Source organism: Lagenorhynchus albirostris, chromosome X (genome assembly GCF_949774975.1).
Source record: "Lagenorhynchus albirostris chromosome X, mLagAlb1.1, whole genome shotgun sequence".
In the NCBI taxonomy this organism is placed as follows: Eukaryota; Metazoa; Chordata; class Mammalia; order Artiodactyla; family Delphinidae; genus Lagenorhynchus; species Lagenorhynchus albirostris.
In genome coordinates, this window is record NC_083116.1 from 43,874,678 (window position 1) to 43,891,789 (window position 17,112).

Consider the following 17,112-nt stretch of genomic DNA (forward strand, 5'->3'; position numbering starts at 1 on the left):
GCAGAAGCACCAGAGCCTTGAAACCTCAAATGGATTTGCAATCTGGGACAATGTGTGTCTCAGCAGACTATGTGAATAGGCCTACCTTTCTGACACTCTGGTCCCAAATTTTGACAACACTCAAGGAGTAAGGGAACCACAAAAATAAATGAGACTGCTTTTTTTTTTCATATTAGCAAGATGAGGGCCCAAAGTTTAAATTCCTCCAAGGTGCTTTCTATTCCCAGGAACCCAGGGCCATTACATAGATGTTAAATTAATGGGCAACCCATTTGTCAGGCTAACAAGGTCCCTTTGCCTTGACACCCTCCCACCTCTGCTTGGATCATCTGGTCTAGGTGAATAGCACCTGCCCTTCCTCTGGTAACTTCTCGGCTGGTTTCAAGAATTTGGAAGAGAGTTGTATGGCAGTCAATTTAACACCTGCCAAAGCCTGTTCTAAATGGGCCAGAGCCATACATCCTATATCTAAACATCCCTCAACCTTTGTACTAGCCTACAATCTCATAGGCAGAACACATTTTTGCAAGGTGCTAAACTACATGCTACACAGCGCCCCTCCAAAATCTGTACATTGAAGGAGGAGATTTGATTCTTACTCAGGTTGTAGAGAGAAAATTAGCCTCTGAGGGAGAGTGTTTCTGAGACAAACGCTAGAAGATTAGAGAAGTACGAGCACTCTCCTCTTTTTGTTTTGTTTATGGAGAAGCTGGGCATTTCCTGATAGACCGCACCCATGAAATAACTCCACAGCTAGTAATGCTGAAGTTAAGGCTTCCTGATGGGAAGATCACATGGATAGGAAGCACATTTTCATCACAAGAATGCAGAATGGTTGAATTGGGAGATTGAGATTGACATGTATACACTGATGTGTATAAAATTGACGACTAATAAGAACCTGCTTTATTAAAAAAATAAAATAAAATTCAAAACTTTTTTTAAAAATTAAGGAAAAAAATAATATTATACAATAACAATGATAGGTTTATAAAAAAATAATGCAGATTGGTTAGTTATAGTAGAATTAGTAGACACTATTTATGCCCTGTCCAGATTCCACTTACTGGGCTAGTACATCCATCCCCCTAAGCTGCTATGAACATTGGTTGCTAAAGATTCACAGTCACACCCTTGTCAGAGGATACCTTGGAACTAAAACCCCTTTTCTCTCACTCCAACTCACCCATACACCAAGGCTTTCGGTCAGTGGATACAAAAGCCTGGCTCCTTTGTCTCACAATGGATCAGTTCTGTGGCGCCCTTCACATCCCAGATCTGCCCTGGGCTCAAGCTGAAGTTACACTTCAGCTGAACTACAGCTATGCCTAGGTTCTTCCCCTGTCCTATCCTGCTCTCCTATCTCCATACACGTTTCATCTGAGAACACTCCCTCAATAAACTACTTTCAGAAGAATCCCCATGGCAGGCTCTGCTTCTAGGGAACTCCACTTAAGACACAAGGCTATTAATTTATGTTTCATCTCTATGGCTGTCTGTGTTCTCTGCTTTCCCTTTCTCAGTCCAGCCAGTTCTGTACTTCCTTGCCTCAGAGAAAGTTTGTGGCAGGACTTCCCAGATTTTATTTCCTCCATACCCCAAGTCCATTGTGAAAAATGAAGTTCAGGGAGTGAAGGATTTCCCTAACACTAAAAAGAAATCCCTTCCCTCACTCAATGGAAAAAGGGAGAGGTCTCTGAGTCCCTTGAATAGATGAGACCACTGGCCTGCTCCCTGACAGCCCAAAGAAAAGAGAAGGAACTCAAACCTGCTGGCCATATGATGCCCCTGGAAGTCTGGATCCTACCCAGGGCTCCCAGGCTCACCAAATTCCTATGTTCTCTATGCCAAGCAGAAGCTGCCTAACTGGTCATTCTGGAATCTGGGATGATGGCTATCACAGCTATAACTAGTGTGGAAAGACATCCTCTTGTAAGTCTATGTAGATTTTTTCTATATACGGTTATTTTTTCACAAAATTAAGATATCTAATATTTCTTTCCCATCTGAAAGGCTGACAAAAGGAGATTATGATTATGCTGTTATTATGAAACAATCTGTTAAAAGACTTTATGAAGCATTTTCATTAACTAATAAAAGGCATACCCTTCAATGTAACCTGAAAAAAATAATTCCAGGATATCATACACAGTGTAATTGCAGTAATGTTAAACACATCCACATTCTTACAAAGATAGAAAGACAAGGAATAGTAGTTGGTGGCTTATTTTTATTTTCTTCCTTACAGTTTTCTGTATTTTCTAAACTTTTTGTAGGCAGGATTAATGTCTTTTGCATCAGCTGGCCTCTTCTTATTCTGCTCTCCCAACGTCAGTCGGTATATGTAGTACCAGGAGCCAGCACCGACCACCAGGCCTGTTGCCATCAAGCCCAAATTCTGAGCGCGGCCCATGCTGCAGCTGGAGCGAAGATCTCAGGGGACTCTCTCTCAGGCTAGTGAGAGCCGCTGGGATGCAGGAGTCTGAAACTGCAATCAAGGGGGCGGGGGTGTTCGGGGCGGAGGAAGGAAGAAGGAAATGAGGCGTTGAGCTTCTTTTTCTTTTGCATCATCAACCCACTGATAGATGGACCAGCAGACAGGGACAGACCAAAGCCAGAACCAGACAGGAACAAACAGGAGACAATGAGGACTCTGCTCTGGTGAATGCGGTGAACGCACCAACACCCGAACGTGGGTTCAAACCCGGACCTTTGCTTCTCCGTCCAGGTGGTCAGGCCTGTCTCTCACCTCACAGTCCCCCATCGCTCCACTCCCCGATAACCGCCTCCTCCCCTCCCTTCCGCCCGCTCGAGTCACCCACGCCAACCATTTCAGCTGCCTTTTACAAGGCACAACACGAAAAAGGGGCTGGGTTCGGGTGTCTCCGCGGGGAAATAGAGAAGCGCCTCCAAACTCGAAAGTCGTGCTGCTACCCTCCACCCTCACTCCAAGAGTCTCCAATCAATACCCACCCTCACCGTGACCGGCAGGAATCAGGACGGGTTTCCTCTTGTCCTCCTCCTTCCTTGCCCACAGCCACGTCACCTCAAAAGAAATTGGGAGCCGGTTACCTGAGCAAGAACCGCTATCTGGACAGACCAGCACACAGGCTCCTAGTCACATGAAGTTACGTCACTGGTGAGTTCGGGGTCCCAAATTTCCCCTCCTATTATTGGCAAAGCAGAGGGTGACCCGCCCCCTTCCAACCCCCCCCACCACCACCACCATTACCACACAGGACACTGTTGCTCTTTCTAGTCTTTGCACATCCAACAAACGTGTTGTCTTTGATTATTGGAAGGGGCAGTATTTTCTCCTGAGCTTCTGGCCAATTCTACTGCTTCTCTGGGGAATGGTCCCGTCCTTTTCCGTGCTCCCTCCACCTTTTTTCTTTGGAATCCTTAATGTTCACCTCTGCAGTCCTGAAAATACCTGTAAATGGGGACGGTGGAAGGGGTGTCAGGAAAAGAAGCAGAGAGTAGGAATGAATTTGTTATTTTATTTTATTTATTTATTTATGGCTGTGTTGGGTCTTCGTTTCTGTGCGTGGGCTTTCTCTAGTTGTGGCAAGCGGGGGCCACTCTTCATCGCAGTGCGCAGGCCTCTCACTATCGCGGCCTCTGTTGTTGCGGGGCACAGGCTCCAGACACGCAGGCTCAGTAATTGTGGCTCACGGGCCCAGTTGCTCCGTGGCACGTGGGATCTTCCCAGACCAGGGCTCGAACCCGTGTCCCCTGCATTGGCAGGCAGATTCTCAACCACTGTGCCACCAGGGAAGCCCTGTTATTTTCTTGTTAGCACTATTCTGTTTCTTTTTTTGCCCAAATTTTATTATGGCAAAATAATGATAGAACTATTTTCATTAAAAAAAAAGATTATTTTTTTAAAAGGCATGTTTCATAAACAATCATTCTCACTGCATAATGAGTTTTATACATGCCACTCAAAGCAATCTTAATTAATGTCTTCCACATCTTGTCACATGACGAAGCCCTGATTTAGCTAATCATTTATTTGAGAGTTAATAAATCTGCTAATGCAGCAAAGCCAACTGGCTTTATTTCTGGACTGCAAGAGAGTCGTTGTAAGTGCAATGTTGGAAAGCCATTTCTTTATTTATTCATTTGTTCAACATATTTACCGAGCACCTACTACATACCATGCATTGTTCTCCATGCTGTGGTTACAAGGGTGAATAAAACAGACCTAAATCTCTAAATCATGTGGCCCTTACATTGTAGTGAGAGAGACAAACAATAAACAAGTAAATAAACTATATATATATATATATACTGTTAGTGATACATACTAAAATATTTTAAAGCAAGGAGATATGAAAAGTCGAGATGGGTTAAACTTTCAGATAGGGTGGCCAGAGAAGGCATCACTAGAAAGGTGACCTTTCAGTAAAGATCTGAAGTTAGTGAAGGATCTAAGTGTGGTGATATCTGGGGGAAGAATATCCCAGGCAGGAGGACAAGCAAATGCAAAGGCTCTGTGAAGGTAACAAGCCCAGTATGTTCCAGGAACATCAAGGAAGCCAGGATCGCTGAGCTAGAGACAGAGCAGTAGAAGATGAGGCAGAAAGGTAATAAGGTTGAAGAGAGTAGGGCCTAGTCAGTTGTAGTGAGGACATTTGCATTTACTCTAAACAAGAGGAAGTGGGTGGGGAGTTTGAGGAGTTAAGGGGAGTGGAGTTAAGGGGAGTTTGAGGAGTTAAGGAGACTAGAGTGAAAGGGAGACTGGTTTATCTACATCATTCATTGCAACAGCAAACTGAAGGAGAAAATAAATCTTACAATTAAAGCACTTGATAAACTGAGTCAGCCAGTCCTAAATTAAAAAACAAAAAAACTATTAGTAAAATAGGAATAGTGGAAACTTTGCCTGTGCAGTAAGGAATTATATATTTATAATTTAATGAATTATTATTGGTTAAATTAAATTAAGTATAAAAGAAAATAGCCTTAGTCTGATGAAGACTATATCAGAGGCTCTTTTGACCTAGCAGATTCCTCACTCTTTGTGGGCTACCAAGACCACAGAACTTGTGACTTACCTCTACTCACTGATATTATTTCCTTCTACTACTTTTTGTGCAGTACTGGTAAACATAAACAAAAATAACCTTGAAAAACAGATAAAATATATCAGAAACAGCAAAAGTTACACTAAATGATGAAACTTCATAAGAGGTATTCCCATTTTCTTCAAGAACAAGAACAAGAGGTTCTCAAGCACCACCATTGTTCAACATAGTTCTGGTCAATATAACACATGCAGAAAAAAAGGGAAAAAAAGTTATAAATATTGGAAAGGAAGAAATGTAAAAAATCATCATTTGAAGATGGTTATGTATACATACCTGGAAAAACCAAAAGTATCATTTGAAAACAATTGAAATTAATCAGACAGATCACAGAAATTGACGGATACAAAATAAATATATAATAGTAGAACACTTTCCTTAAGCAGAAAATCACCTATAAGAAATTAAAATTGGAGAAAGGAATAGCATTTCAGCAACATAAACTACTAATACCTAGGAAAAACCTAACAAGTAATAGGAATTATTTAGCTGAAGAAACTTACAAAATTTGATTAAAAAACATAAAAATAGATCTGAGCAAAATGGAAATATATCATATTCCTGGAGGGGAAGTCTCAATTTTAAGATGCTAATGTTCCTCAAATTAATCTGCAGATTTACCGCAATTACAATACAAATTCTAAATGCTTATTATTTGTTTATTGTTGTTCAATTCAGAACTTGATTAATAACCACAAATGCACTTACTAATATGTGCATAAAAAGAAAGTTGGAAATCTTTAGCAGTGACTAGCAATGGGAAAGATATCATGGAGCTCTTTCCCTGCATGCTTTATACATTTCCTTATTGTTTTGAATATTTTTAACCATTAATATATATATTACTTTCATTACCAGAAAAAAAAAGATATTTCTAATCTGGACTATTTTATATAACACAGACTCTCTAGGCCATTGTATTGGTTCTTAATATCTAGGGCAGGGATCCTAGACCCCTTGAGAAACTGATGAGGTCAATGACCTTTATTCCCCTTTCCCCCAAAAAATGCACTTAATCACACATACACTCAAAAACAAAACCTTGCATACAATTTCACGTAGAACACAGAGGTAGCCAGTTGAGAATGCCTACTCTAGGTTAATCAGTATCGTCAGTGGGGAGAGACCCTGGGGCCCAGGTATACATTTGGCTAAGGAAGTATCAAAGTGGGTGTGGGCCTCGGGCAGTGACCCTGCAGCAAGGCTGGGTTCTCCCTGGGTGCCCTGAGGTGAGGAGGCCAGAGGTGAGAGGTCAACAGGCTGCAGGCCAGGTGATAGCAGCAGACAGCATCAGGAACAAGGTTAACTCGGCCACACCATGAATAAGGGCAGAGCAGGGCAGGCAGGCCTGGGTGCTTCCCCCAGCAATCTTTGTGGAAACCTGCAGCTGCAGGGGTAGGTGGGAACAGCAATCCCTTCTCTGCATCCCTAAGTTACCACTGTGGGAATTTGAGGGAGGGAGTGAGGGAAGAAGCCAAAGGCATTTACTCAAATTGGTCACCTGAGTAAAGATGGCATTTACCACCCTGGTCACTGTCCATGTATACTTTTATGATGAACAACAGAGTCAGGTGCCAGAATGCAGGGGATGAGAGGTTCTGGAATATAGGAGAGGTGGGAGGGCAAGCACCTTCCTCCCTCCCCTCTTGACAGGACTGGAAGGATTTGACCATCTCTGCATCCCTCATATCCATCATTTCCTTCGTCTAATAGTTCTTCCTTTTGCCCAGAGCTGAATCACAAAACTGGAACCTAATCCATGGACAGGTGTTCAAAACTGTCATGGTTACAGCCATCAAATTACAAGAGGTTCACACAGCAGTCAGCAATGGTTTGGGAACATTAAATAAATGTGTTTCTCTAAGAGAACAAGACAGCATCATTTATTTACCCAACTTAAAAGCTGTCCCAGAAGGAGAAAAAGTAGGATATTATTTGTCCAAAATAAATAAGATCAGACAACTGAACATCTCTCCATGGATCAATTTACAGATCGTATGGAAACATGCTTATCTTGTTGAGAAAAATTCCATTTTTGGATATTCAAATGCCTTAGCATGTTTTGAAAACTATTTCCTATGTGGACAATAGAATCTTCTATGTGGTAAAAATTAACTAAAATTAATGGTGTCTTCCAATATTAGTGGGAAATCTTTTTTCTAAAACATGCCTACTCTTTTTCTTTTGTTGCTGCTTCCCACACTGAACTCTTGTTTTGTTGTATTTTCTTACTATAATAATAAAGAGTGGTGATAGCTTTAAAAACAAAACAGAGACGTATTACAGAAGTAAAGACCCCACTACCATTCCTACCCCTTACCTATACTGGAGCAGGGGCCCAACTGCAAGGTAAATGGTGGGCACTAGTGGATGGAGGATTGGAGGTGGAGTGAGGGGAGAGTATCCAGTTGCCCAAGAAAGGATGAGACGATTCCCCAACAAGAAAAGCAAAAATTGTCAATAGCCCTCCAAGAAGATGCATCCCCTCCCCAGTAACCAGAGAAAGGCAAATTCTAACACAAGGAGAAGGGGCTACTTGTGGCCTCTGGGACTACAAAGACAAAAAAATGAGTGACAGGACCTGATGTGGTGGGGTGAGGTGCTAGTGGGGGTAAAGGAGGGGGCTCCTGCTCTTGGTGGGAGTGGAAGTTGGGGACCCAAGCTTACTGGCGATGCAGCCCTCACGTGACCAGGAGCTGACGTTGGCAAAGGTACTTAAAGCCCTGACCGCCGTCCTCCGTCCTCCTCTGGGTACCAACTCTATTGCGCTGCGCACTGCCGTGCGTTTAACCCAGGCGAGGAGGAGGAGGAGAAAATTCCCCCAGATCGGGCAGGTGGGTGTGGGAGTGGGCATGGCCTGGCACCCCCGAATAGGGGTAGCCCAGAGATGAGGGAGTCTGAGGCCGCGGGTGTCTCCGCCTCGCCCGCCCCTGGCCGGCTCTCCAGACCCCCGCGCTCAGTCGCAGCTCATTTTGGTGGGCGGCGGGAAGAGGGGGAGGGGGGAACGTAAAGACGCTGATATACTTGTGGAGAATCCGCTTACTTCCCCTCCCAGCCAGTGTTTTTTTGGTTTTGTTTTTGACACTCAGGCCCCGCACCCCACATCCCGTCCTGTTTTGAAAGGAGGAGGGAAGAGAAATAAACGTGGCAGCGCATATAAGGCCAGTGGGGAGGTTGGGGAAAGGGTGATCGGAGGGGCACGCAATTAGTAAACAATCCGGCTTATTCACTCCCACTCTCACTTTGCAGATACCTCTCCCGACCACCGCCCCCGCACCCTCCCCTCTCCCCCGGCCGACCCCACGTCTTTTGGGGGTGCTGGGAAATGGGTGTGACAGCCTTTGTAGGGGAGGTGGCGGTCTGGCTCTGGGCTTTACAAGAGGGAAGGCCCTGAGAGAATCTGGTATTAAACCGCCGTGCTAAGTCCTAGGCTGCTTTCCAGACACCTCCGGCGCATACAACCCTTCACCCCCGTTTCTTCAGTCCTGAAAAAGGAGATCGGGTACCCTGGCGGGAGAAATGGCGGTTAACAGGAGATTGCGATGGGGTGTGGGAGGTGGAATCCAGAGCGGAGAAACAGTGGAAAATCATGACCCTCAAACCGAAAGGGCAGACACTGGGGACCCGTTGTGCAGGCTGATGCTAGGCGTGGGGGCTGGGGACTGCAGGACTGGTGGTCATAGGAAGGAGACGCTAGATTGTCTGGCCATAATCCCCAGTCGCGCGTCCCGTCCAGCCTTCTGTGCACCCTCGCTCCGCCCCCTCCCGCTTCGGTGCAGGAGAAGGGGTGTGGCCGTCTGTCCGGGAGAAATGGCGGACGGGGGGGCGGGGCAAAGGGAAGGAGAGGTTGACTGCCTGGGGAGTCTGCGCAGGGGCGGGGGTTGGGGTGCGAAGGGAGGGGTGAGAAGAGTTGAAGGAATTGAGAGGTGGAACCGTTTGTCATTCTGGTATGTGAATGCTGAAAGGCAATTGGGGACTTTGGTCTTCAGTCCGTTCCATCCGCCGGGCTCTGTCTCCAACGTCTTGCTATCTGTATTTCTGCCCTTCAGTCTGTCCTTAGGATGGAGCTCTAACTGAACTGAAGAAAGGAGAAACAGCCCTGAATCATTGGAGGTCAGTGTGGGGGCTGGGAACTGTCTTGGAACCCCTGGTATGGTGTGGCAGAAACCAGAGCAGAAATTGGAGCCGGGGGCTCCTCTTCCCCCATCTTCTTCCTCCTTATAAGAAACCCTTGCCCTGGGCCTGTCCTTTTTGGTACAGCGAAAGGGGTGTGAAATTTGCCTTCTTAAATAAGGATTTGAGGAGGAAGGGATATGGAGGGAGTGAGGAGCCCTGAGAGGGGGAAACTTGCCCACAAGGGTTCAAATCAAGAAAAGAAGAGAATCCATCTACCAAAGGCCCCCGAAACCCCCTTTCTGGGATCTCTCCACAGGTCTGTCTGCCTTTTGGGCCCTGCACAACTACAAGCCTGGTGGAAAAGAGCAAATTGCTTCTGCTCCCAGCAGGTTGGTACGTGTATGAGAATCATTTGGGGACCTTTGGGCTGGGGGTGAGGGAATCAGAGAAGAATCTGGGGTTCTTTCTGGTTCTCCACCAGCTTTCCTGAAGTCTATATGGCCTCTCATCCCCCATTTAGGTGCTGGGAAATTAGATGTATTTACATTGGGCAGTGAGGGCTAGGGATGAAGATGTAAGAAACATCAGACAACCAGGGTCCTGAATCAGCACACAGAGGCCTGGACACTTGTGTCTGGGTACTAGTCCACCCACCAAGCATTATGTTCCCAAACTCTCCTTTAAGTAGGCCTGGTTAAGCACGAAGTGAGCCAGAGCCCTAAGCCTCATTTTTATCCTTTACCCCAGGTCCTGCTTAGTTTGCAACCTCAGCAGAACTTTCGAGCCTGAACTGAAGCACCTTACCTTGTCGTGCACGCACCCCACTTGGGCACACCAGCTCCACACCCTGGATCAGGGAATCACTCCAGCTGCATCATGAGCCGTGTTCGGGATGCTGGCTGTGTAGCCGCTGGGATAGTGATTGGGGCCAGTGCCTGGTACTGCGTCTACAAATATGCCAGGGGAAGAAACCAGATGAAGAAGAGACTGGCCAAGCCCAAGACCAGGGCTGTGGCCGGGACTGGAGCCCGGGCTAGAGCTGGACTAAGGGCTGGATTCACAATTGACCTTGGGCCAGGATTTGGTCCTCCAACCCCAGTCCACACTGGGGCAGAGGTCAGGGTCCAGGATGAAACCTCTGCTCTGGACATGGCTGGAGCTGAAGCAGTGGCCCTAGCTGCATCTAGTGCCAAGGCTCAGAGTGGGGCAGGAAGTCAGGCCCAGGAGGCAGAAGGGGCCGGGGTTGGGCCTAAAGCTGAATCAGAAGCCACAGTGGCTTCTACAGTGGCACCAGCTCCCTGGGAGGCAGAGGCTCCCGTGGCTGCAGAGACCTCCACAATGACAGGGGCTCCTAAATTAGCAGAAGCCCCTGGCACAGCAGAGGCTCCTGGGGCACCAGCTCCTACTGAGGCAGCACCACCTACCGAGGCAGGGGAGGCTTCCATACCAGCAACGCCTACTGTGGTAGCAGCACTTTCTGGGGCAACAGCATCTTCTGGGGCAGCAGCACCTTCTGGGGCTGCAGTGCCTTCTGGGGCAGCAGCCCCTAGTGGGGCTGCAGAGGCTCCTGGGACTTCAGGGTCCTCTAAAACAGCAGCAGCCGCCAAGAAAACAACCCCTGGGGCTCATACTGGGGCTATACCTAAGGCCGGGTCAGCTACTGGAGCTGTACCCAAAGGTGGAGCTAAGGGTGGAACCAAGTCCCGGACTGGAGGCAAGGGCAAAGGCAAGAAAAATAAGGTTGAAGTAGACGAATTGGGGCTGGGCTTCCGCCCTGGAGATGGGGCTGCGGCAGCTGCCGCAGCCTCCGCTAATGGAGGACAGGCTTTCCTGGCAGAGGTTCCTGATTCTGAAGAAGGGGAGTCTGGGTGGACGGACACAGAATCGGAGTCAGACTCTGAGCCTGAGACCCAGCAGAGAGGGAGAGGGAAGAGACCCGTTCCCATGCAGAAGCGCCCCTTTCCTTATGAAATTGATGAGATTCTGGGTGTCCGAGATCTCAGGAAAGTCCTTGCTTTGCTTCAGAAATCGGATGATCCTTTCATCCAACAGGTAGCTTTGCTCACTCTGAGCAACAATGCCAATTATTCATGCAACCAAGACACAATTCGCAAATTGGGAGGCCTCCCGATTATTGCAAACATGATCAACAAAACTGATCCCCACATTAAGGAGAAAGCCTTAATGGCCATGAACAACCTGAGTGAGAATTATGAAAATCAGGGCCGGCTTCAGGTATACATGAATAAAGTGATGGATGACATCATGGCCTCTAACCTGAACTCAGCAGTACAGGTAGTTGGACTAAAATTTTTAACAAACATGACTATTACTAATGACTACCAGCACCTGCTTGTCAATTCCATTGCAAACTTTTTCCGTTTGTTATCTCAGGGAGGTGGAAAAATCAAGGTTGAGATTTTGAAAATACTTTCGAATTTTGCTGAAAATCCAGATATGTTAAAAAAGCTGCTCAGTACCCAAGTGCCATCATCATTTAGTTCCCTCTACAATTCTTATGTGGAATCAGAAATTCTCATTAATGCCCTGACTCTATTTGAGATCATCTATGACAATCTCAGAGCAGAAGTATTCAACTACAGAGAGTTCAATAAAGGCTCCCTTTTTTACTTATGCACTACATCTGGAGTGTGCGTTAAGAAAATTCGAGCCTTAGCAGATCACCATGACCTCTTGGTGAAAGTGAAAGTTATAAAACTAGTGGACAAATTCTGATTGGCTATGTGTCTCAGAGACTTGAAGAAATGTCTGGTTTTGCAGTCTGGAAGCAATGAAAATTGAAAGTTACTGCTTTTCCACTTGCTTATATAGTAAAGGGATCCTTTCAGCTGCCAGTTTTGAATAATGTATCATCCAGAGTGATGTTATCTGTGACAGTCTCCAGCTTTAAGCTGAATAATTTTATGAATACCAAATAAATAGTCCTCTTGTACTGAAAACACATTTGTGACTTTAATCGTGCTGCTTGAATGGAAATATTTTTACTGGTTCCTCTATGTGAATTGATAGTGAACCTGTCCATCATGAATAGCCTACACTTCTATCATCTGTTTTGACTTGAATTTATTCACCAAAGACTTCATTTGTGTATCATTAATAAACTTGTATGTTTCAACTGACAAAAAAATTGTTCTCTTGCTTGAATTTAAAATCTAGCTGGAGAGATAAGGTACATAAATAGAAAAAGATTACAGTACCTGAGCATATGCTCATTGTCAAATATATGCTATCTGTTTAAATGAAACAGAAGTGGCTAGAATGCTTCAAGGAGGAAGGGCACACTTAAGGTGGGCCCTGAAGGACAGCATGAGAAAACACAGAAGGGCATTCCAGGAGAGGAAATGGCTTGAAGAAAGACACGGAGGTAGGAAATCTGTTCCAGTGACAGGAAGGTAACCAGTTTGCCTGGAATGGAAAGTATGGGAATAGAAGTGATGGGAGATAAGGGTGGAAATGTAGGGCAAAAAAAGTTTAGGGAAGACCCTGAACACCAAGCTGAAGATTGAAATATGATCCTGTCATTTTCTGGGAGTTACTGGGCATTTTTGGCAAAAGGAAAAATAATCTGGTGGCAATGTGAAAAATGGATTGGAGCTGTGATGGGGTTAGGTGTAGAGATATTCGTTAGGAAATTATAAACCAAGCATGAGATGATGAAGAGTGAAATAGGGCGATGGCTATAGGAAATGTTAGGGAATGATGATAAGAGATGCTTACCAAAAAATGTACCAAAATCTGCTATCTTGGCTATAGGTCAACAGAGAGGAAGGATTGTATGATCTTGTGCAGGTTCTGACAGAGAAAGCCCTCTTTCTTGGGCAGTTCTGGCAACCAAGCAATGCCAAAGTGAGTTACCATTTTTTTTCTTTCCATTTTTTTCTTTTTTTTGAGTCACCATTTATAATGATGAGAAAGAGCAGTGTTACAAAAAGAATGACTCTTGGTGCAAAGTGATTTTTCCCCCCTCAGGTTAGAGGTCTAGGTCCTCCTTTGTTTGGAAGAGGGGCAGTGGTGAGGCCTTTTTGGGAACCCCACCCCCACCTCTGAGTTCACTTAAGAGCAGGAAAACCTTCCTTCATCTGCCCCCTGGCCAGTGAAGCAATGAAAGAAGAAAATGGGAGAAGTTGCAGAGATTTTCCAAACCCAGCCTGCTCTCCTGACACCTCTCATGAAACCTTCATTTTGGTGCAGGTGTATGGTAGGCTGTGGCAGAAATAGAGACAGGGACTCCTGGGAGGGGGGCACATAGAAAATGGACAGTTTGGCCTAATATACTGGCACAACTTATCTGGAAGGCAATTTGGTAATCTATATAAGAAGCTTTAAAGGTACACCTGCCTTTCAGCCAAGCATTGCACTTGTAGGATATTTTTCCCTGTGGAAATAATCAAATAATTGTATACAGAGGAATATCAAGGGTATTCAATTGAGCAGTGTTTCTAAGAGAGAAAAAGAAGCAACTTAAATGTCTAACACTACAGAATTGGCTAAACAATAGGTGGTATGTCCACACAGTAAAATAGTATGCAACTGTTAAAAACTGCGATGTAGGGCTTCCCTGGTGGCTCAGTGGTTGAAAGTCCGCCTGCCAATGCAGGGGACACGGGTTCGTCCCCCGGTCCGGGAAGATCCCACATGGCGCGGAGCAGCTAGGCCCATGAGCTATGGCTGCTGAGCCTGCGCGTCTGGGGCCTGTGCTCCGCAACGGGAGAGGCCACAACAGAGAGAGGCCCGCGTACCTCAAAAAAAAAAACAAAACTGCGATGTACTTTTATATTATTGGCATGAAAAGACATTCACCATATGTAAGAGTCTGTTGCATCAGTCAAAAAAAGGCTCCTGCAATTGAAAGTCAGTGAAAATTCTTTCAGATGTTTATTATGTCATCTCAGTGTATTTTTACACAGAATTGGAATCATATTGTACATCAGTGGTTCTCAATGTGTAGTTCACAGACCACTACAGGTCCCTGAAACTGTAAGGTCAAAATTATTTTCAAAATAAAACAATGGTTGGTAAAACTGCTGGTGCCTCAGCATAGATCAAGGCAGTGTCCCCAAACTGTACTAGTAGTGATTGAATTCTTTACAGCCACACACTCAACAAATTTCTGTAATCCAGTTTCATTTCTAAATGTCTTTAATGGAGTCCTTATTTATAATAAAATTATATTTTTTATTAAATCTTGTTGATTGAATGCATATCTTTTTAAAATTCTGTAACACAAAGTGTGCACAAAGCACTTCTCCTGCATAGCTTAATACAGTGGTTGTCTCAAAGGAAAATGTTTGCACCATCATTTGAGTTGTGCACTGAATTAGCTGCTTTTGACGTGGAACACCATTTTTACTTGAAAGAATGACTGGCAGAAAGACTGTGGTTTTTCAGACTTGAGTATTGGGCAGACATTTTCTTGAAAATTAATGAAGTGAACCTTCAAGAAAAACAACTGACTGTATTTGCCACCAACAATAAAATTTGAGCTTTCAAGCAAAATTAGAATTTTGGAAAGCTTGTATCCACAGCCATAGGCTTGACAGCTCGTAATATTTAAGGATTTTCTGAAGAGATCAGTGGTGAAAATAATGGAGGTGAAAGCCTTTTTTTGTTTCTCCTTTTAGGATAGAAATGATGGAGGACTCTGGGTCCTAATGTTGATCTTACTCAGTTTTACTGTGACCATTGTAACCCATATGACATCAAACCCATGGTCATTTAATAAAGAATATCATTGCTCTGGTAACAAGGTGACCCTGGGTGAGGCTAGACCCAAGATTGTTTGAACCCTTAATAAGGAGAATCTGAAAAGATGTCAATCCTGGAACAGTAATGTCTTCTTCTGGATGAAGTAGAGATGGTATCTGAGCCCATATACTGAAGATGGATGCATTAATGTCTCTTGGCTTGATCCCAGATATGAAGGTAATCTAACCAGCTTCCTTTGCTCTGATTAGCAGTGGAAATTTCCATCGCCTTCAGATGGAACCTATTCCCATGCAGAGACATGTAGTCTGGTCTTATGAATGAGCTAAGAATCACACAATAGGCAAATATTTCATTTCCTAAAGTCTAGGTTTTTGTGTCTTAAATCATCACATGAGAACGATCAACAGCATAGTCCAGGTGGTGCTGAGATTTAAAAAGGTAGTTCTTTGGAAAGATTTAACCTGGTAAAATTATGACAACAGGCACCAGGAATTGAGCACCAACTATATAGTGTTCTATTATTACTTAAGCATGATTGTTGAAACATTCCTTAGACATTCTGTAGTACTATAGTTTTTACCTTCTACATTGTGTGTTCAGGGCATGGTTGAAGTGGGGGCAATTCTCACAACCATGTTTGCACTGAATAGTCCTGCCTTCCTTGCTTTAATTTATTGGTCTGGGTAAACAATTTGATCGAAAGTTATCATGGTTTCTTTAATTATTTTTAAAGAATATGAACTGATAAATGCAAGAATTGAGAATACAGGGCTGTCATTTTAGTGGTAGAGCACAAGGATGAAGTGATACAAACTCCTGCTCTTGGAGTCCCTGAGCTGCACTTGTTTCCATCCTTTATCAGGCCAGATATTCAACTTTTCCATTACTTGTAAAATATATCACAACATCTTTCCTTAAATTCCCTTTTTGTGCTTAAACAAAAGTCTACAGACTAAGAGTAAGACCAGAAGTGGGTAGTAAGCAATAGAGTCTCAAGAAAACGTGAGGGATTGGGGTTGAGGTGGGCAAAATGCAAATAAGAATTTTTTCCACAGTCTGGGTTTGAAAACTAATAGCCTACAATTAACTGGGTGTCCTTTCCCACTGACAATGGGTTCTAGGTGACAAGGTTTTTCCTCCCATAGAATGGTTTCATGGAGAAGAGGATTTGGGTGAGATCAGATGTTTGTTTGTAAAATCATTGAGCAAATTCCAGTGAAAACAATGAGTAGACTAAATTATGGAATACCTGATTCAATGTAAAAGATAAAATAGAGCAATTATGAACTCCTACTGCGTGAATCTTTCTCCACTTAAAGCTGTCAGAGACAACTTGAAGAATGAGTTTAGAAACTGGCCTTTTCAATTACTTAATTGTTATATCAGTTGAATGCACCATTTTATCAGATTTCTTTAGTAATATGGGAACACTGGTAACTCAAGTAGGTGATCTGGGAAATTCTGAGCCTTTCTGGGCCTTTTAAAAATAGTTACCACTGTGCCCTGCTTATAAGGAAAATAAATAGCAATTTGCCTCCTGCCTTAACTGAGATTCATACTTTCAAATGTGAAAACACCTTAGGGCTGAGGGTGATATTGCATTATCAGAACAAAAAAGAAAAGAATTATAGATTTTGAGTGTGCCTAAGAACATAAGTTTATATCAGTCCAAATTAATCACAATTGGGACTCTCATCTATTCTTAATATAATTGATTAACTCTAGACTTAAGTTAGATATGAATGATAAAATTGCAAGAGTGACCACTAAAATAATAGAGAGTGTAAAATGTCCAATGCATTAAAGGGAAAAATGCACTAAGAAGAATAATTTAATCCAAAAGAAGGTGAGAAATGAGAAAAGTGAAGCCTTAAAAGAGCAAGAAAAAGAGAAAGCACAAAACTCACATGTATTAGTAATCATAATAAGAAAAAATGGGCTAAACTTACTAGTTAAAAGATTTTGTCAGATTTAAAAAATCAAGCTACATGATAAAGAATAAGCATGCAGAAACTTTGAAAGTAAAAGTCAGAAAAATATACCATGTAAACACTAACCAAAAGGAAGTTGGAAGAGCTAAATTAATGAGACAAAAATAGGTTTTAAGACAGAAGGCATTATTAAAGATAAAAAATATGTGAATGGTTAAACAAACCATGGTACATCCATACCATGGAAT

The 17,112-nt window shown here is 43.7% G+C and overlaps 1 protein-coding gene across 4 annotated transcripts; it reads left to right on the forward strand.

Annotated features, from left to right (window-relative positions):
* Positions 1-2,611: 2,611 nt before the first annotated feature.
* On the forward strand, positions 2,612-12,354 carry ARMCX2 (armadillo repeat containing X-linked 2). 4 transcript variants are annotated; one of them, XM_060138316.1, is made up of 4 exons: positions 2,612-3,139; positions 9,140-9,203; positions 9,523-9,595; positions 9,954-12,354. In XM_060138316.1, exon 4 carries the CDS (start codon positions 10,083-10,085, stop codon positions 11,940-11,942), a length of 1,860 nt encoding a protein of 619 aa, XP_059994299.1. In that variant the 5' UTR covers positions 2,612-3,139; positions 9,140-9,203; positions 9,523-9,595; positions 9,954-10,082; the 3' UTR covers positions 11,943-12,354. The 4 variants fall into 4 exon arrangements, with proteins under 4 accessions (XP_059994299.1, XP_059994298.1, XP_059994297.1 ...); XM_060138315.1 differs by lacking the exon at positions 2,612-3,139 and adding an exon at positions 7,846-7,924; XM_060138314.1 differs by lacking the exon at positions 2,612-3,139 and having other exon boundaries at positions 8,996-9,203; positions 9,523-9,599.
* The last annotated feature ends 4,758 nt before the right edge of the window (positions 12,355-17,112 follow it).